Genomic DNA, 21,441 nt, shown 5'->3' on the forward strand with positions numbered 1-21,441 from the left:
CATTAAACATCTCATATGTACAAGATGTCTGGATGTAATCCTATGCCCATAGCCAAATTTACTGTTAACCATCCCAGAGTAGAATATACATTTTATTACTTTTACAGTATAAGCTGTAATTAAATTTGCCTGAACAAAGGCATATTTGTCTTAGACCAAAAACTATTTTTTGTTTAGTTTGTGTCACCACTATAGTGAAAGGTATTTTTTGACTGAATTCAGTAAATTCACGATTGGTAAGCAACGGCAATCAGCAAACTGACTGTCATTAACTCTAGACTAGATAATAAACTAAATGCATACCAGAGACTTACTTAACTATATCATAAAAGCTCTTTTTAACAATTCCATCATTCAGAGTCTCTCCAGAGACCTCCCTACCTTTCTGCTCTTTGGAAAGCTGTTCAGCTTGGTCCCAAATTTCGGTGGCATAGAGGAAGTTGGATGTAACCTGAACATAGCTGGCTGCCATGTGGTGGATCCTCTGTGGAATGGTCACTGAAGAACCACTTGCTGAAGCACTACTGGCCCCAGAAGAATAATTTCCTGAATTGCCTGGTGACAGCTTTGGAGAAACAGGGGAAGGCATCCCAGCAGCTTTGCTATACACAGAGAAATAGGAAGTTTATTCATATGAATATGGTGAATGTGAGGAAATCAATGTACTACTGGCTCTTCCTACATGAAGACTTTTAAAATTTAAAGATTCTTTTAAACTAGAAGAGTTTCGAGAGAAGTACGATTTCTTTTAAATAAATACTTAGCTCACTGAAGACCACTGCGAATTATCATTTTATCTAGACTCTTTCCTTTAACAAACGGCAACAGAACAAAAGATGGGAAAGAAGTGAGGAAGTCATACATCTTAGTACTAGCGGTTCCAAGACCTAGAAGCTACATCATCTCACTCCCAGCTCAACACACTTTCCACCTATTTGGGCACATAATTAGGTACTTTCCAACTGTTTCATAGAAAGCTGGGTGGATTAACAATTAACACACACAAAAATGTGGTAGTAGATGGAAACATCTTATTTTGAACTCCATAATTTCTGGTACTTTCCTAGTTTAACGCACTTATTCAGAGTTGACAAAGAACAGCTTTCTCAATCAACTGCAATCATCTCAAGCTTCCTGTGAATTAAGCATTTCCTAGAAAACACATGTTGAAATCTGGCAAGTTCATTTCAGCAGTACTAAAATTTCTGAAAAGGCCCAAGACCATAAAAAAAAGGAAAATCAAACAGTAGTTGAGGGGAGAAAAGCTATTTGTTAAGAATATTTTTATCTGCACTTTTCGCACTTTAAATGTGGTTAAGAAAATACATAAAGGCAAAAGACAGACTGTCGATTAGCATAAACAAAATAATTGATGAAATAAACTTATAAAAAAAGATTTCATGGTGTTTTTCCTCCTTTTTGTGGGTGGGTGGGCTGGGAGTGCTGTGGGAATGGAGGGGAAACCGTAATCATGCCACTGTTATTAAATTCGTGTCAAAACAGGAGTAAAGATAAGCTCAAGGTGATAAAAACCCAGCTAGCCACAGAAATCAAACTGTGAGAAGGGTTGAGGTGCTGTAAAAAACTTAGACTTCTGCAGGTGAAATGTCCCCTCTTTAATCTTTCTAAGATCGTGTTCATGATATTTTCAACTTAAGAGTCCGCCTGCCGATGCAGGGGACACGGGTTCGTGCCCCGGTCCGGGAAGATCCCACATGCTGCGGGGCAGCTGGACCCGTGAGCTATGGCAGCTGAGCCTGTGCGTCTGGAGCCTGTGCTCCGCAACGGGAGAGGCCACGACAGTGAGAGGCCCGTGTAGCACACACACACACAAAAAAAACATTATTAGAATGGCCTTAATTTTTTTTTTAAGTTGTCATATTTCCATTTTTGGAAAGTGGCCAAACCCATTCCACTTTTACATAAAAATAAATAAACTTGTCATATAATATTTTATAGAATAAAATTTACCCACCTTCCCAAGCCTGGTGATGGTGCTTGAGAATTATTATAAGAATTCTGTGGAGAAAAAAGAATGTATTTAATAAAAAACAAAACAAAAAAACACTACTTATGAAGTACTAAATATATTCAAAAGCATTGGGCCAGTACTGATCTTAAGAAAGTTTATAAACTTAAGAAACCAAAATGTGTGTGTGTGTGTGTGTGTGTGTGTGTGTGTGTGTAAATATGCAACAGAAGGAAGTTACTTAGATGGGAACTGGGGTGTTCTGGAAAACTGAAAGGGAGAGACAAAGAATGAGTAACATTCAGATGGATAAAAAACAGGGGAGAAGGCAAAGAGAGGTAAGTCATACTATGTACAAAGGCTGCAGAAAAGAGAATGTATATGACCCATATAGTTTATCTACAGCAAAGGTTTAGAAAAGGAACGAGAGAACGACAGAGAGAGAGAGAAATCTTGAGGGGCTTGCAGGTCAGGGTAAGAATCTTTGACTTGACTTGACCCTGCAGGGAATGATAAGCTACAAAAGGGTTCCAAGTCATAATCAGGGCAGAATTTTAGGAAGACTTATGTAGTGCTATCATGAAAAAACATATGAAGATATTTTAGGAAACTAAGGGAATAGTTTAAGGAAGGATGGTAGTGAAAACAAAAGACCATTTAAAAAGTATAAATTAGGTTTTGTGTTAAAAATAGGCTACATCTACTGAAATATTATTAAGAGCTACTGAATATGGCTACACAGGTTCTACAATCAGATTCGTGTGCAGTTTAAACATCAAACTATTTGAAAGTTCCCAAACAGTAGCTTCTCCTCTGCTCTGGTAGGGAAAACATGAGGGCACTTCTGGGGTGGAGATAGGAGACTTCATAAATTTTGTCCCCTGGGAAAGAGATACTCCTCTTTTGCAAACTTACCTTCAGGTGCTCTGTTAGTGTCTTTGAATACTTCAGAGCAGTTTCCTTCTTCAGTTTGAATAGCCTCAGGTACAGCAAAGACTGGCATCGCAGGCTAGCCAATGGAAAAGGGCAGCTTATTTACCAGGACAACTGACTCTGGTCACATCTGTATAGACAACCTTTGCGTCGTGCCAGACTACATGACTGGCTCATGTGAGCAGACCATGGCATAAGGACAACAACACTAACTCTTAGGCAAAACCAAAAGATGTGATCTTCTTATGGTACATACCCTAGGGAGAGGAAGGAAGGGGAAGAGACCTAGGACTAGCCTCCTATTTGTTGACATTCAAAAATCAAAACCTCACCCACAGGACACCAACATGCTATTATAACATATGGACTAAAAAAATCCCTGCAGGGAAATTCCCTGGCAGCCCAGTGGGTAGGACTCAGTGTTTTCAGGGCCACAGTCTGGGTTCAATCCCTCATCAGGAAACTAAGATCATGCAGGCCACGTGGCGTGGCAAAAAAAAAAAAAAAATCAATCACTTCGGGGCAGAATCTCTACATCAAATTACAGTATAAATAATGTAAAATAGTAAAACTAGGAACTCAACTATGAATATCACAATTCTTTCTTTTTTATACATCTTTATTGGAGTATAATTGCTTCATAATGCTGTGTTAGCTTCTGTCGTACAACAAAGCGAAATCAGCCATATGCATACATGTATTCCCCATATACCCTCCCTCTTGAGCTTCCCTCCTACCCTCCCTACCCCACCCCTCTAGGTCATCGCAAAGCATCGAGCTGATCTCCCTGTGCTATGCTGCTGCTTCCCACTAGCTAAATATTTTATTTGGTACATATATATGTCAATGCTACTCTCACTTTGCCTCAGCTTCCCCTCTCCCCCACCCCATGTCCTCAAGTCCATTCTCTATTTCTGTCTCTTTATTCCTGCCCTGCCACTAGGTTCATCAGTACCATTTTTTTTTAGATTCCATATATATGCATTAGCATACAGTATTTGTTTTTCTCTTTCTGACTTACTTCACTCTGTATGACAGACTCTAGGTCCATCCACCTCACTACAAATAACTCAATTTCATTTATTTTTATGGCGGAGTAATACTCCATTGTACATATGTGCCACATCTTTTTTATCCATTCACTGTCAATGGACATTTAGGTTCCTTCCGTGTCCTGGCTATTGTAAATAGTGCTGCAATGAACATTGGGATACATGTCTCTTTTTGAATTATGCTTTCCTCAGGGTACATGCCTAGTGGTCGGATTGCTGGGTCATATGGTAGTACTATTTTTAGTTTTTAAAGGAACCTCCATACTGTTCTCCATAGTGGCTATATCAATTTACATTCCCAACACCAGTGCAGGAGGGTTCCCTCTTCACCACACCCTCTCCAGCATTTACTGCTTCTAGATTTTTTGACAATGGCCATTCTGACTGGTGAGAGGTGATACATCATTGTAGTTTTGATTTGCATTTCTCTAATAATTAGTGATGTTGAGCATCTTTTTATGTGCCTCTTGGCCATCCATCTTCTTTGGTAAAATGTCTGTTTAGGTCTTCCGCCCATTTTTTAATTGGGTTGTTTGTTCTTTTGATATTGGGCTACATGAGTAGTTTGTACATTTTTGAGATTAATCCTTTGTCCATTGTTTCATTTGCAAATATTTTCTCCCATTCTGAGGGTTGTCTTCTCATCTTGTTTATGGTTTCCATTGGTGTGCAAAAGCTTTTAAGTTTCATTAGGTCCCATTTGTTTATTTTTGTTTTTATTTTCATTACTATAAGAGGTGGGTCAAAAAAGATCTTGATGTGGTTTATGTCAAAGAGTATTTTTCCTATGTTTTCCTATAAGAGTTTTATAGTGTCTGGTCTTACATTTAGGTCTTTAATCATCTGGAGTTTATTTTTGTGTATGGTGTTAGGGAGTGTTTTAGTTTCATCCTTTTACATGTAGCTGTCCAGTTTTCCCAGCACCACTTATCGAAGAGGCTGTCTTTTTCTCCTATGAATTTTAAGATTTTTTATTCTAATTCTGTGAAGAATGCCATTGGTAGTTTGATAGTGATGGCACTGAATCTGTAGATTGTTTTGGGTAGTATAAACATTTTCACAATATTGATTCTTCCAATCCAAGAACATGGTATATTCCTGCATCTGTTTATGTCATCTTTGATTTCTTACACCAGTGTTTTACAGTTTTCTGAGTACAAGTCTTTTGCCTCCTTAGGCAGGTTTATTCCGAGGTATTTTATTCTTTTTGTTGCAATGGTAAATGGGAGCGTTTCCTTAATTTCTCTTTCTGATTTTATCGTTGTTGGTGTATAGGAATGCCAGAGATTTCTGTGCATTAATTTTGTATCCTGCAACCTTACCAAATTCATTGATTAGTTCTAGTAGTTTTCTGGTGGCATCTTTAGGATTTTCTATATATAGTATCATGTATAGTATCTGCAAACAGTGACAGCTTCTTTTCCAATTTGTATTCCTTTTGTTTCTTTTTCTTCTCTGATTGCCATGGCTAGGACTTCCAAAACTATGTTGAATAAGAGTGGCGAGAGTGGACATCCTTGTCTTCTTCCTGATCTTAGTGGAAATGCTTTCAGTGTTTCACCAGTGAGTATGATGTTTGCTGTGGGTTTGACATATATGGCCTTTATTATGTTGAGGTAGGTTCTCTCTATGCCCACTTTCAGGAGAGTTTTTATCATAAATGGGTGTTGAATTTTGTCAAAAGCTTTTTCTGCATCTATTGAGATGATCATATGGTTTTTATTCTTCAGTTTGTTAATATGGTGTATCACATTGATTGATTTGCGTATATTGAAGAATCCTTGCATTCCTGGGATACATCCCACTTGATCATGGTGTATGATCCTTTTAATACGTTGTTAGATTCTGTTTGCTAGTATTTTGTTCAGGGTTTTTGTATCTATGTTCATCAGTGATATTGGTCTATAATTTTCTTTTCTTGTGATATCTTTTTCTGCTTTTGGTATCAGGGTATGGTGGCTTCATAGAACGAATTTGGGAGTGTTCCTCCCTCTGCAATTTTTTGGAAGAGTTTGAGAAGGATCGATGTTAGCTCTTCTCTAAATGTTTGATAGAATTCACCCGTGTAGCCATCTGGTCCTGGACTTTTGTTTGTTGGAAGATATATATATATATATATATATATATATATATATATATATTTTTTTTTTTTTTTTTTTTTTTTTTTTTTTTTGCCATATGCGGGCCTCTCACTGTTGTGGCCTCTCCCGTTGCGGAGCACAGGCTCCGGACACGCAGGCTCAGCGGCCATGGCTCATGGGCCCAGCTGCTCCACAGCATGTGGGATCTTCCTGGACCGGGGCACGAACCCGTGTCCCCTGCATCGGCAGGCAGACTCTCAACCACTGTGCCACCAGGGAAGTCCCGCTGGAAGATTTTTAATTACAGTTTCAATTTCATTACTTGTGATAGCTCTGTTTATATTTTCTAATTCTTCCTAGTTCAGTCTTGGAAAATTGTACCTTTCCAAGAATTTGTCCATTTCTTCATGGTTGTCCATTTTATTGGCATATAGCTGTTTTTAGTAGTCTCTTATAATCCTTTGTATTTCTGCAGTGTCAGTTGTAACTTCTTTCTCATTTCTAATTTTATTGATTTGCGTCCTCTCCCTTTTTTTCTTGATGAGTCTGGCTAAGGGTTTATCAATTTTGTTTATCTTCTCAAAGAACCAACTTTTACTTTTTAGTTATTTATTTGTTTGTTTATTTATGGGCTGCATTGGGTCTCTGTTGCTGTGTGCAGGCTTTCTTTAGTTGTGGTGAGCGGGGGGCTACTCTTTGTTGTGGTGTGTGGGCTTCTCATCGTGGTGGCTTCTCCTGTTGTGGAGCATGGGCTCTAGTTGCGCGGGCTCTGTAGTTGTAGCTAGCAGGCTCTAGAGCATAGGCTCAGTAGTTGTGGCACACAGGGCTTAGCTGCTCTGCAGCACATGGGAACTTCCTGGACCAGGGATTGAACCCATGTCTCCTGAATTGGTAGGTGGATTCTTAACCACTGCACCACCAGGGAAGTCCCCAACTTTTAGTTTTATTGATCTTTGCTACTGTTTTCTTCATTTCTATTTCATTTATTTCTGCTCTGATCTTTATGGTTTCTTTCCTTCTACTGACTTTGGGTTTTCTTTGTTCTTCTTTCTCCAGTTGCTGTAGGTATAGAGTTAGATTGTTTATTTGAGATTCTTCTTGTTACTTGAGGTGAGACTGAATTGCTATAAACTTCCCTCTTAGAACTGCTTTTGCTGAGTCCCATAGGTTTTGGGTTGTCACGTTTTCATTGTTATTTGTTCCCATGTATTTCTTTATTTCTTATTTGATTTCTTCAGTGATCTCTTGGTTATTGAGTAGCACACTGTTTACCCTCCAGGTATTTGTGCTTTTTACAGTTTTTTTCCTGTAACCGATTTCCAATCTCATAGCATTGTGGTCAGAAAAATGCTTGATATAATTTCAATTTTCTTAAATTTTCCAAGGCTTGATTTGTGACCCAAGATATGATCTATCCTGGAGAATGTTCCGTATCCACTTGAGAAGAAAGTGTATTCTGACACTTTAGGGTGGAATGTTCTATAAATATCAACTAAACCTATCTGGTCTATTGTGTCATTTAAAGCTTATGTTTCCTTATTTATTTTCTGTTTCCTTATTTATTTTCTGTTTGGATGAGCGTCCATTGGTGTAAGTGGGGTGTTAAAGTCCCCTACAATTATTGTGTTACTGTTGATTTCCCCTTTCATGGTTAGCATTTGCGTTATGTATTGACGTGCTCCTATGTTGGGTACATAAACATTTATAATTGTTATATCTTCTTCTGGGATTGATCCCTTGATCATCATGTAGTGTCCTTCCTTATGTCTTGTAACAATCTTTATTTTAAAGTCTATTTTATCTGATATGAGTATTGCTACTCCAGCTTTCTTTTGATTTCCATTTGCATGGAATATCTTTTTCCATCCCTTCACTTTGTCTGTATGTGTCCCTAGGTCTGAAGTGGGTCTCTTGTAGACAGCATACATATGGGTCTTGTTTTTGTATCCATTCAGCCAGTCTGTGCCTTTTGGTTGGGGCATTTAATCCATTTACATTCAAGGTTATTATTGATATGTATGCTCCTATTACCATTTTCTTAATTGTTTTGGGTTTGTTTTGTGGGTCTTTTTCTTCTCTGTGTTTTCCACTTAGAGAAGTTCCTTTAGCATTTGTTGTAAAGCTGGTTTGGTGGTGCTGAATTCTCTTAGCTTTTGTTTGTCTGAAAAGCTTTTGATTTCTCTGTTGAATCTGAATGAGACCCTTGGTGGGTAGAGTAATCTTGGTTGTAAGTTATTCTCTTTCATCACTTAAGTATATCCTGCCACTCCCTTCTCCCCTACAGAGTTTCTGCTGAAAAATCAGCTGATGACCTTATGGGGATTCCTTTGTATGTTATTTTTTGCTTTTCCCTTGCTGCTTTTAATATTTTTTCTTTGAATTTAATTTTTGTTAGTTTGATTAATATGTGTCTTGGTATGTTTCTCCTAGGGTTTATCCTGTATGGGACTCTCTGCGCTCCCTGGACTTGGGTGACTATTTCTTTTCCCATGTTAGGGACGTTTTCCACTATAATCTCTTCAAATATTTTCTCAGATCCTTTCTTTTTCTCTTCTGCTTCTGGGATCTCTATAATTCAAATATTGGTGCATTTAGTGTTGTCCCAGAGGTCTCAGAGATTGTCTTCAATTCTTTTCATTCTTTTTTCTTTATTCTGCTCCTTGGCAGTTACTTTCACCATTCTGTCTTCCAGCTCACTTATTTGTTCTTCTGCCTCAATTATTCTGTTACTGAATCAGTATTTTTCATTTCAGTTATTGTGTTGTTTATCTCTGCTTGCTTGTTCTTTAGGTCTTCTAGATCTTTGTTAAACATTTCTTGTATTTTCTCAATCCGTGCCTCCATTCTATTTCCAAGATTCTGGATCATCTTTATCATTACTCTGAATTCTTTTTCAGGTCGATTGCCTATTTCCTCTTCATTTATTTGGTCTTGTAGGTTTTTACCTTGCTCCTTCATCTGTGACATATTTTTTTTGCTGTCTCTCTTTTTTTTTCTTTTGATGGTTGGGATTGTTTTCCTGTCTACTGGTTGTTTGGCCTGAGGCTTTCAGCACTGGAGTTTGTAGGCTGTTGGGTAGAGCTGGGTCTTGGTGCCAAGATGAGGACCTTTGGGAGACCTCACTCTGATGAATATTCCCTGGGGTCTGAGGTTCTCTCTTAGTCCAGTGGTTTGGACTTGGAGCTCCCATAGTAGGAACTTTGGCCCAATCCCCAGCTCGTGAACCAAGATCCCACAAGCCATGCAGGGTGGCAAAAAAAGAAAAAGAAAAAAAGAGCAGAGCAATAACAAAGAGTGAAAAATAAAATTAGACCAGGAAACTAACAGATATGTTAGAAAGAATATAAAAATAAAAATACAGACGAAACAACAATCAGAAGGTAAAACAGAACCACAATAGTAAAAAAGGGGGGAAAAAAAAAGGAGAAAAGGCCTTGGTTGTGTGGGTGGGGCTTAGGCAGGGGTGGGGTTTTTTAGGCTGTGGGTAGGGCCTATGTTTAGGACCCACAGGGCTGGAAAAGGCCCTGGGTGGGGGGAGGTCGGGCCTAGGCTCAACAAAACAGAAGGGGCCCAGGCGTGCCTCTGGTTTGCCCTAAGTGGGCAGGGCAAATGCCCTCCTCACCTCTCCTGCTCCTCAGGTCCTGCAGGGTACCTCCCACTTGCCTCTCCTGTTCTCCCCCACATCCCTCCTATGCTCCCAGGACCCACAGGGCCCAGGAGGGGGCTTTGGAGGGTGAGGGACCCAGCCTGGGAGCCCAGCAGGCTTCCCAGGCTGAGTGGGCAGGGCAAAGCCCTCTGCACCTCTCCTGCTCCTCTGGTCCTGGAGGGTCTTCCCCACCTGCCTCTCCTGTTCTCCCCCACCCTCCCTCCTATGCCCCCAGGACCAACACAGCCTGGAGCAGGCCTCTGAGGGCACAGGACCTGGCCTGAGAGCTGGGCAGGCTTCCTGGGCCAACTGGGCAGTGGAAACGCTGGGTGCACTCCCCAATGATCCAAGCCCCCAAGGGGCCCTCCAGGCATGGGAACCCCTCCCCCATCCCAGCCACCCCTCAGTGGCGTGGTCCTGTCCCGCCTCCACTTCTCCTCTCCCCTCAGTACCCCCCACGTCCTACCCGGTCGCTTGGGGGTTCCTCCTGTCTCCTTGGGCGTCAAGGTCTCCCGCCAGCGTCCGGCAGGTGCCCTAGTTGTGGGGAGACGCTAACTCCGCGTCTTCCCATGCCGCCATCTTGACTCCTGGCTCTGAATATTACAATTCTGATGTAACATATATAAACCCAACGTGGCTTACAAAGGCCCTGCATGATCATCATTGCCTACCTCTCCAGGTACTTTCACTTACTTCTCCCTGTCTTTTAGTTCCTTGACAGAAAGCTTCCAGTTCCTTTCCACTATCCAGCTGTGTACATGTTTCCTCTACCTAAGGATTAAGTATCCCTACATTTTACAGTTATAGTTACATAAACTTTTGCTTCAAAGTACTTAATTCATATACTTGTGTGGTTATTTGATTAATTCTGTTTTTTCACACTAGACACTAGACTCCATGGCAAATACGACCATGTCAGTTTTTCCCAAGGCTGCACTCCCAGTTGTTAAACATGTGCCAGGTAAACTATATACCCACAACAAATAAACGATCTCTCTGGGAACAAGCAAACAAACCATATTCTTTATCCTGAACAAGCTAGATGTTTATTCCCTAAGGTAAGGTGTATGTATATGTAAATGGAGAGAGAGGCTACCAAAAAAAGAGCCTGGATTTTTTATAGTGTCCACCTTTACTTCAATATACAACAGAAGTCTGAGAGTAATAAAAATAAACTATAGGGGCTTCCCTGGTGGCGCAGTGGTTGAGAATCCGCCTGCCGATGTAGGGGACACGGGTTCGTGCCCCGGTCTGGGAAGATCCCACATGCCGCGGAGCGGCTGGGCCCGTGAGCCATGGCCGCTGAGCCTGCGCGTCCGGAGCCTGTGCTCCGCAACGGGAGAGGCCACAACAGTGAGGCCCACATACCACAAAAAAATAAATAAATAAATAAAAAATAAACTATAGTTAAATATTTAAAAAAAAAACACAAAACCCAGAGCCTGAAAAAGTGACCACTTAAGACAACAGAAAGTTCTAATATCAGTCCCCCTCTACCAAGGCTTTTGCCAAGAGGGCAATGGATCAGAGACTCACAGCAACTAAAATATTTCTGTAGGAATTCTGAGTTATTTTCTACTTTACCCATCAAGAACAGATTTATGACTGAGTTATGGAAGGAAGATTCAAGGATAACTTTCAGAAGAACATAGCACAATTCATTATGAAACTGCTTTGTCATCTAGCAGAGGCTAAAACACACAACACTTACCAAAGTACTGTGAGTCTTTTATCTGCAGCTGTAGCATCTGGTGCCAAGTAATTCTTTAGCTTCATAGTGTATCTGTGAGATAATATAAGAAACAAATGACACAAAATATAATACTTCATCTGTCTTATGACCTCCTTAGTCCTCTAAACATTAGAATCAAACCTAAATAAAGGCAAAAATACCCACTAAAGCAGAGGTCCCCAACCCCTGGGCCATGGACCCGTACTGATCTGTGGCCTGTTAGGAACTGGGCAGCACAGCAGGAGGTAAGCAGTGGGCGAGTGAGTGAAGCTTCATCTGTATTTACAGCTGCTCCCCATAATTCGCATTACCGCCTGAGCTCCTCCTCCTGTCAGATCAGCAGCAGCATGAGATTCTCATAGGAGCATGAACCCTACTGTGAACCACGCATATGCAGGATCTAGGTTGTGTGCTCCTTATGCGAATCTAATGCCTGACTATCTGAGGTGGAGCTGAGGCAGTGATGCTAGCGCTGGGGAGTGGCTGCAAATACAGATTATCATTAGCAGAGAGGTTTAACTGCACAGACACCATAATAAATCAGTTGCTTGCAGACTCATATCAAAACCCTATCAGTGAGTGGCAAGTGACAATTAAGCTGCATCTTACAGAGTAGACTGGACATAAGCAACACACTTTGGGTGTCACTCTCTCCCATCACCCCCAGATGGGACCATCTAGTTGCAGGAAAACAAGCTCAGGGCTCCCACTGATTCTGCATTATGATGAGTTACATAATTATTTCATTATATATTACAATGTAATAATAATAGAAATAAAGTGCACAATAATGTAATGCGCTTGAATCATCCCAAAACCATCTCCCACCCCTGGTCCATGGAAAAACTGTCTTCCACGAAACCAGTCCTTGGTGCCAAAAAGGTTGGAGACTGCTGCACTGAAATGTCTAGTTCTCCTTATCCAAGGACAATAAAGGACTAAGGATCCTCTTTAGCATTACTGTATACATCAGTCTTTTCCTAGAAGGACCACAGAAATATTGCCAGTGATGTGGCAAGTCTTCCCACTTACTTGATGAGCTCCACTGTCTCTGAATACATAAGGAATGGGGATTTGGATTCCTGAGCATTTTTCTCTAATGCATTCCCACATTCAATGAAAGATACCACAGCATCAAGATAGTATACAGCTTTCTCAAACCTATCAGACTGAAGAAAGGAGAATAAAGGTAAACGAGAGCCACACTGATGTACTATGAGAACAAAGATTTAAGTTAATTTGATTAAATATATAAATGTGAGGAGAATATTTACATACCAATGCATCTGCATTGTGCTTTAGCTTTTTTGCTTCTTGTAAATAATGGTCTGCTGAATAATTTCTGCAATGTAAATTTTTATTATAAGAAAAATGGTAAATATTTTCATGATACTAGTTCACTTTAGTCTCTAATATTCCTCAGTTTTCATGTCCTCAAGTAAAGAAAATGAACTATTGCTAAACATTCAATTCATTTTTTTCTGATGAATGTTTAAATTGGGTTAAGAGCATAAATCATTTTGGCCAACTTGGCAAATTTTCTACTAGGAAAACAGAAATCAAACTCCCTAGTATTAACTGCTAACTTACCCAAGTTGTTTGAAAGATTGAGAGTGAACAAAATGTGGGTAGGATAACCTTTTATCAAAATGGAGGGAAAAAAACCAACATTGCTCTTACTTATTTAAGAAAACCCTTATTTTAAACAGTAAAGTCAGCAGCAGTAAGATTCTACTGGAAGGTACATTATTCACATTCCCCATGAGAATCATGGAGTTAATAAGTTAAAGGAGCAATACTTGGACTAGTAGGTGCCTTTCAAATTAAAATCTGAATATTCTGTGATCACAACACAATCAATTCTTCTGGTCACTGACAAATTAAAATGAGTTTTTAATATGCTGACTGGAATGATTTCTTGAATGCATAAAAAAATCATATTTATCTCACCTGTCGTCAAAGGCAAGCTTCGCTCTCCGAGGCTTAGAAGCATCAGGAGTTGGTGTAGATGGAGGACAGTTAGAAGAGCTATTTGGAGCCTTTTCCTGACCAAAAAAAATATATATAACTATGTTGAAAATTGTGAGATTAAAATTAAACTAAAAGTATTTGAGCCAGTGGTTAAAAAGCAAACAAAATTCCATTGTCTTTGGTAATTAATTTCCTTGTTATAAAATACTAAAATTTCAGAATGTAAATGTCCTTTTTATGGAGTGAGCCCATTTTATATAACCAAAAATATTCTTTATAATATCAGGGGTCTACTATGTGCCAGGCACTGACCCTGGCACTTGTAAAAACATAAGGAAGACACAAACCTATTATCAATATAGCAGTACTACTTAAGACAAAATTTACTGGTAATAACCGGTTGATGAAAACAACAATAATATCTAACATCTACTATGTGCCTACTACTTACTAGGCACTCAGTTAACCAAGTACTTAGCACAATCATTAATCCTTCAACAACACTATGAAATATGTACTGCTATTAGGATAGAATAAAAAGTAGTCTCAAGGAGGCTGAGTAACTTGTCCAAGTTCAAACAGCTTTTAAGCAGTATTCCTGGAAACTGGGCTTTAAGTCCAGATCTGTCAGATTTTAAAAGTCTGGACAGGGACTTCCCTGGTGGTCCAGTGGCTAAGACTCCATGCTCCCAATGCAGGGGGCCCGGGTTTGATCCCTGGTCAGGGAACTAAGATCCCACATACCGCAACTACTGACCCCGAGTGCTGCAAGGCTGACCCAGTGCAGCCAAAAAAAAGAGCCTGGACACTTTCTTAAATTTTATTCTGCCTCCTATCAACATGTCCATCCTGTGTCCTATCAACACAGATCTCTATGCAATGGCTATGATCCTGTCCTCCCAACCGCTTCCCCATCCAGCCCTATGACACAATGATATATATTTTATTACTTCTGCTTAAAATCTATTTTTAAAAAACCATGTAACCATTTTTTTTTCTTTTCTTGTAAAAGAGTCCTTCAGTTCCACCCATTACAGCTTCCTTCAAGAATGAAAATAAAAGCCCTGAGATTTGAGAAAATGCTAAGCTCTTTACGCAGTCTGCATGTTTATGAAATGGCTTCCTAAATACTGTTGCAATCTAACATTACTTGGACAGCTTTCCCTCTGTGTTTTATAAACAGATCTACAACTGCCTAAGTTTAAGTTTATTGATGGAAAACTGAAGTTTCTGAAAATAAAAAAAAATTACTATGTGTGGTAAGAGATGCTAACTAGACTTACTGCAGTGATTGTTTTGCAATATATACATATATGTAATCATTATGTTGTACACCTGAAACTAATATGTTATATATCAACTACATCTCAATTAAAAAAAAACTGGAAGAACTTCTCTCTGAACAATAGGACAAACTGACAAAATATCAGTCAGCATATAGAAGGTGTGAAAACATGATTAATCTAATTGAATTATATAGCTCTCTGTCCCCAATTCATGTGGAAGACAGTCTTTTCAAACAAATATAGAACATTACAAAAATCTACCATATACTATGCTCTTTTATAAAGCAACTCTTAACAAATATAAAAAGACTGCTCATGCAGATCACTTTCCAGCCCCATTGCAACTAAGGTAGAAGTACTAACCAAAAGACAACTAGAAAATCTCTCTGTTTGGAAAGTGAGTAACACACGTTTAAATAACTCTTGGATCAAAGATGAAATCAGAAAGGAAATTTAAAAACATTTTAAACTGAGTTATAAAAATATTATATACCAAATTTTGAAGATGCAGCTAAAGCAGTATTGAGGAAAATATATAGTCTAACTGCTTATATTAGAACATTAGAGAAAAAGGACTGAAAATTAATTTTAAAAAACGAGCTAGGTACCCATCTTTAAAAGTTAATAAACAGCAGCAAAACAAAAAGAAATTAAAAGGAAATTATAAAGCATGTAAGTTAATGAAACAGAAAACAAAAATAAACTATAGAGAATAAAGACAAAGAAAGGTTGTTTTTTTTGAAAAGACAAGTAAAAGTGATAAGCCTCTGATGAGACTGATCAAGGAAAAGAGAAAGATGGCACAGAAAACTAATACTAAAAATAAAAGAGGATCATAAGTAGCAATATTATAGATATTAAAAACATAAGAGACTATAATGAACAAAATTTATGCCAACATATTTCAAAAATTTGATATCAGCAAATATCTAGAAAACAAAATAAAAATTGTATGTAATTTTGGTTTTTCACATTCTCTTAATTTTTCTTTAGTTGATATTAGAAAGCATATTGTCTAAGTTAATTACAGAATTTTCTTTAATAAACCGATATATAATTGCCTAAACTGGAAACTACCAAGACTAACATAATTTTAACAACTGTTAAGTGCCACAAGATCTTGAAATCAAAGGGGTCAGGGCCAATATATTTTATATTTTGTTGATAACAACAAAGTACCAAATAACTACATTTGATCCAAATGTTTCCTCATTATCCAATAAGTTAAACACTGGATAAAACACAAAACAAGTAAGATACAAATTCCTGCTTTCAAGAACCTGAGAAACCAATAAGGAAGAAACACAGAGTGTTACCTATGAGCTAACAGAAGCCAAATGAGCAGGTGAGCTCACTTAATGAGTGCATTTAAAGTGTGTGCGGTCTATCCACCTCATTACAAATAAGTCAGTTTCATTTCTTTTTCTGGAATCTGTCATACAGAGTGAAGTAAGTCAGAAGGAGAAAAACAAATACCGTATGCTAACACATATATATGGAATCTAAAAAAAAAAAAAAAAAATGTCATGAAGAGATTAGTGGTAGGATGGGAATAAAACACAGACCTACTAGAGCATGGACTTGAGGATATGGGGAGGGGGAAGGGTAAGCTGTGATGATGTGAGAGAGTGGCAGGGACATATACACACTACCAAATGTAAATTAGATAGCTAGCGGGAAGCTGCAGCATAGCACAGGGAGTTCACCTCTGTGCTTTGTGACCACCTAGAGGGGTGGGATAGGGAGGGTGGGAGGGAGGGTGACAAAAGAGGGAAGAGTTATGGGAACATACGTATATGTATAACTGATTCACTTTGTTGTAAAGGAGAAACTAACACACTACTGTAAAACAGTTATACTCAAATAAAGATGTTAGAAAATAAATAAATAAATAAAGTGTGTGCGGGAGCGCGCGCAAGAGAAAGAGAGAGAGAGGGAGGGAGGGAGGGAGGGAGAGGGAGAGGGAGAGGGAGAAGAGATTTAAAGAAAGAAGCACACAGGCCTGAAATCCTACAGTTCCAGGACGGGAAATGGAGAAAGAGCCAGTCAGGAGGTAGACAGAACTGGGACAGTGAAAGAGGCCAAGAGGACAGGTTCCTCGAGGGCACTAGGACTAACTCTCTAATCTACTATGGAATGGGGTCCAGCAGGAGAAAAAGTCTTCTGTATATCTCAATTGAGATGTTCACCATTTAAATTACCTCAAAATTTAAAAGATTTAATTACCACATTTAATAAGCACAACTAACTGCCTTTAACAGTCAATTTTTTTCAACTTAAGTCACAAATAATTCAGTAAATTATATACTTAAAAATCTAGGTATTTTCTTAATTTTGTCAGGTAGTTTGCTCCTGATCAGAACACTTTAGAAAGCAATACAAATAACCTGGTAAACAAATTCAGGGTGAGAGCCTAATGTATAGCCTTGAAAAAGCTTCTTTGATCTAATTACATACCCACAAACATTAACAGTATTCCCCTACATTATGATCATGCTCTAGAAATAATTCCAGTGGTAGCTCAGCTAAAGAAATTTTTTCTTCTTCATGAAGCCATATATTGCTTTATCATTTTATAAGTAGTATAACTTGCTTGTAAAATCTAATTCTAAAAAATCCAAAGTCCATTTAAAACCATAGATAAGAACCCAATCAGAACTGGAGCTATTTACAAATTTGATCATAATCAACTGTTTTTCCATAATCAACTTTTCCAATTATGGGTTTCTATCCTAACTAATATGCATATGGCCAGATGACTTCATTCCTTTCATGGTCTCAGATCACTGCACAAGTTTATTAACAAGATTATGACATTTTGAAAATTAAGGGTCTATAAAATTAAGATGTTTACAAAATTTTCAAAGCACAGTGTCACCTTGGAGAAGTCACATGGCAAGGAGATTTTTCTTCAAAAGGCTCAAGCCCCCAATGCCTTACCTTGACCTCCTTAGAGCTACTGGAAGTCTTCCCTTCAGTCCTCTTCTGCTTTGATGTAGAGGAACTGTTTTTGCTGCTGCTGCTATTTTCCTTGTTGCTGTTATTACTTGACTTTAAAGAAGAAGACTGACTAATAGTCCTCTTCCGAGAGCCATGCTCTGTTTTTGGATCTTTTGAAGGAACAGGCCCAGCAGGAGAAGGCAACAAATCTTTTTCTTTAGCAGCACTCTGTTTAGATGACCTGCCAAACCAAACAAATGCCCTCATTTCCTCACACGGTCATACAGGAGTGATGGATTTTTTCCACTTGACTTTGCCTGCTTTCAAGACAAATTTGTTTTTCCCTATTTGATTACTAGAACACATGATTTCTGCAAAACAAAATAAAACTGTAAAATTCATGAGGGCAGACATCTTGTCTGGTGTTTCCCCCCATCATGGTTGTATACCCAGTGCCTAAACCTTGGCCTGCCACACAAGTATTCATTAAATAGTGGTTGAATAAATTAACAAAAAGATGAATGGTGAATGATGATATTAATGCTCATAAGTCTCCTGCAAGTTATACCTAAGCTTGTCACCAACCTGAAAGTGGTAAAGCTTTACTTTAAATTTTATCCTATAAATACCTCCTATTCCACTAAAAAGAGGAGAGAGGATTATGTGACTGAATCTTTTTTTTTTTTTCTTGTGGTACGCAGGCCTCTCACTGTTGTGGCCTCTCCCGTTGCGGAGCACAGGCTCCAGACGCGCAGGCTCAGTGGGCACGGCTCACGGGCCCAGCTGCTCCGCAGCATGTGGGATCTTCCCAGACCAGTGCACGAACCCGTGTCCCCTGCATCCGCAGGCGGATTCTCAACCACTGTGCCACCAGGGAAGCCCACTAACTGAATCTTAAAATTGCTTTTCACCCCAATTAGCTAAAAGCAAAACCTCCCACTATTTGGTATATGACTGTGTATAGATGTGTATGACATATACTTACTAAAAGGAACATTCTAAGAGCATGTTAGAAAGTACCCAATAGCAAATAACAGATTGACACACATGTAACATGTTCTGCAAACGTACTCTTTGTTGCTGGATGGCTTGTGGCCTGCCGAATTCTTGTCTTCCGTTTTGGGTTTCTTGCTCTCATTGGCTCTGTTATCATCTTCATTCTGCATGAAAAATAGAAAAAAAACAGCTAGGTTTGATTTCTATTCATCAAGTTTCAGTTTCCAGTACTAGTTACCCTCAAACAGTTTATCTCTGATAAACTTCAGAAAGAAGAAAAATGTGAAGTGAAAGAATTCATTTAAATGATGTTTAATAAATTAGGTTTTAAGTCTGAGAAGGAGCCTCCTATTTTAGGTAAGAAGAGCTGAAATGCTGCAACAGTCTTTTTAGTGGCATCTTTTCAGTCTAATGATTTGGGGAGGGCTGGGGATGAGATTATAATTCAGATATAATTCACATACCATAAAATTCCCTTTAAAAGTACACAATTCAATTGCTTTTAGCATATTCACAAAGTTCTACAACCATCAACACAATCAATTTTAGAATATTTTCATTATCTCAAAAAGCACCCTGCTCTGCATTGGCAGTCACTCCCCATCCCCTCCACCCCCAGATCTGGCAATCACTAATTTATACATTTTGTCTTTATGGATTTGCCTATTCTATACATTTCATAAAGTGTAATCATACAATATGTGTGGCCTTTGTGTCTGGCTCCCTTCACTTAGCATAATATTTTTAAGGTTCATCTATGCTGTAAGATTTGTCAGTACTTTATTTCTTTTTATGGCTGAATATATGGTGGTATGGACATACCACATTTTATTTATCCATTCATCATTTATTTATCCATTTATCATCATCCATTCATAGAAAAGATTCTACTTTTCAAGTACAGGATTTTGTATGGACATGTTTTCACTGTTCTTGGGTATATACCTATGAGTGCAATTGCTGGGTCATAAGGTAATACTACATATTTACTTTGTGAGTAACTGCTAAACTATGTTCCAAAGTGGCTACATCATTTTACATTCCCAACAGCACTGCAGTTCTCCATATCTTCACCAATACTTGTTACTGTCCATCTTTTTGCTTATAGCCAAGCCTAATGATTTTTTTTTTGCGGTATGCGGGCCTCTCACTGTTGTGGCCTCTCCCATTGCGGAGCACAGGCTCCGGACGCGCAGGCCTGGCGGCCATGGCTCACGGGCTTAGTTGCTCCGCAGCATGTGGGATCTTCCCGGACCAGGGCACGAACCCGTGTCTCCTGCATCGGCAGGCGGATTCTCAACCACTGCGCCACCAGGGAAGCCCCAAGCCTAATGATTTTTTAAAAACTTTTTTGCTGAAACAAAAGCTATGGGCCTGTCTATAATCCCCAAGCTACTTGCTTGGTGAATTTAAGATTTCCTATTGACTTAAATATCAGGGCACGAATATTGCCAACTTTCTGCCATAACAAAAGAATTTGTTCCCATACACAAATGATTAAAGTTGGACATGTGAAAACATGAGAAAAAGGAACCCACATTCTTCATTATCCTTGGCTGGGTCTCTTCTCAGTACTATCTGCTTTATCTTCAGGAACTGCCCCTGACACTTAATTTTACCAAAGCAGCAAATCTCAAAAATCATCACTGGGAATTCCCTGGCAGTCTAGTGGTTAGGACTTGGTGCTTTTAATGCCGGGGCCCAGGTTCGATCTCTGGTCAGGGAACTAAGATCCTGCAAGATGTGGGATCATCACCCAGTTTCCTGGTGATATACATACATTTTATAAAATCAAAATTTGACTTATAGGTATTGATATAAAAAACCTGTGAAGAATATATGCCAGTGAGATGTGGCGGAGGGAAGGAGATATGGGCCACTTCTTTTAGAGGAAGGGGATTTTTTATTGTAAGTTATATATATTGTAAAATTTTAAACAAAAGAGTAAAAAAGACTCACTTTCTATATTATATTTTAAATGTTTGAAAATTTTACAAAGAACATGTAATATCTTTTAAAGACAAAAGGACCATTTTTTTTTATTCCATAAGAAACACCTTAGTTTTTTAAAGAGCAGAATCTATCATATACAAGCTCTTATTTCATGTAATTCTATTAATTAAATCCCATAACCAAGTCCAACAACCTGAGGCTGTGGGCTCTAGAGTCTAGCAGGTCTAAACAGCTTACTAGTTGAATAAAACATCCCTTTACTAAAATAATGGAAGCTCATTAGCTATAGCACTGGAAGTAGTAAGCTTCAGTTTTCTAGAAATTCAAATTTTAAAAAACTCTTCAACTTCTGAAGATGCAAAAAAAAAAGAAGTATTATTCTCATTTGTCCAAATACACATCAGCAGCAGCACATAGTACTGTGGTTTTAAGAAAAAAAAAGAGAAAAAACCTCTGGCTAACTTCATTTTAAGAAAATGCTATATTCTTCCTATACTCCTACATGAGATTCTCAAGGTCAATTGGGATTGGAGTTTTGTTCTGAGTCCACCTGGCACAGCCATTCAGGTATCTATTCTGTCCACCTGCTCATGTTTTCAGTCTTCTACAATCATATTCACACATATATATCAGGGGAAATTATATTATTCTTCAATACAGATTATTAAAATATACTCTCCTATAAACATGGCTCACTAGAGCTGAAAGATCAAGCTGTTTTTTTCAAAGAATCTTTATCTATATAAGCTCTTTTCATTATGTGTCTATTATCCTCCAATCACAGATATCCATGAGTTTTCACATTTCCTGGGTCTAAAAAAAGCTGACCTTAAAATATATACCAAGCTTTGTCTCTAAACCCAAATTATCCTGGAAGCATTT

The 21,441-nt window shown here is 38.6% G+C and overlaps 1 protein-coding gene across 7 annotated transcripts in view; it reads right to left on the minus strand.

The window, feature by feature from the left end:
* AFF4 (ALF transcription elongation factor 4) overlaps positions 1-21,441 on the minus strand; it is a 105,481-nt gene that overhangs the window by 8,147 nt on the left and 75,893 nt on the right. For 6 of the 7 annotated variants that reach the window (XM_059059904.2, XM_059059906.2, XM_067031618.1 and 3 more), the window contains 9 exons: positions 18,682-18,770; positions 17,611-17,851; positions 13,364-13,458; positions 12,692-12,755; positions 12,446-12,582; positions 11,393-11,464; positions 2,885-2,978; positions 1,976-2,019; positions 382-602 (listed from right to left, as the gene is read on the minus strand). In XM_059059904.2, the coding sequence (XP_058915887.1) occupies positions 382-602; positions 1,976-2,019; positions 2,885-2,978; positions 11,393-11,464; positions 12,446-12,582; positions 12,692-12,755; positions 13,364-13,458; positions 17,611-17,851; positions 18,682-18,770 (1,057 nt within the window). The remainder of the gene's footprint in view (positions 1-381; positions 603-1,975; positions 2,020-2,884; positions 2,979-11,392; positions 11,465-12,445; positions 12,583-12,691; positions 12,756-13,363; positions 13,459-17,610; positions 17,852-18,681; positions 18,771-21,441) is intronic. The other variant, XM_059059907.2, reaches the window with a different exon arrangement.

Source organism: Kogia breviceps, chromosome 4 (genome assembly GCF_026419965.1).
Source record: "Kogia breviceps isolate mKogBre1 chromosome 4, mKogBre1 haplotype 1, whole genome shotgun sequence".
Taxonomy (NCBI): Eukaryota; Metazoa; Chordata; class Mammalia; order Artiodactyla; family Physeteridae; genus Kogia; species Kogia breviceps.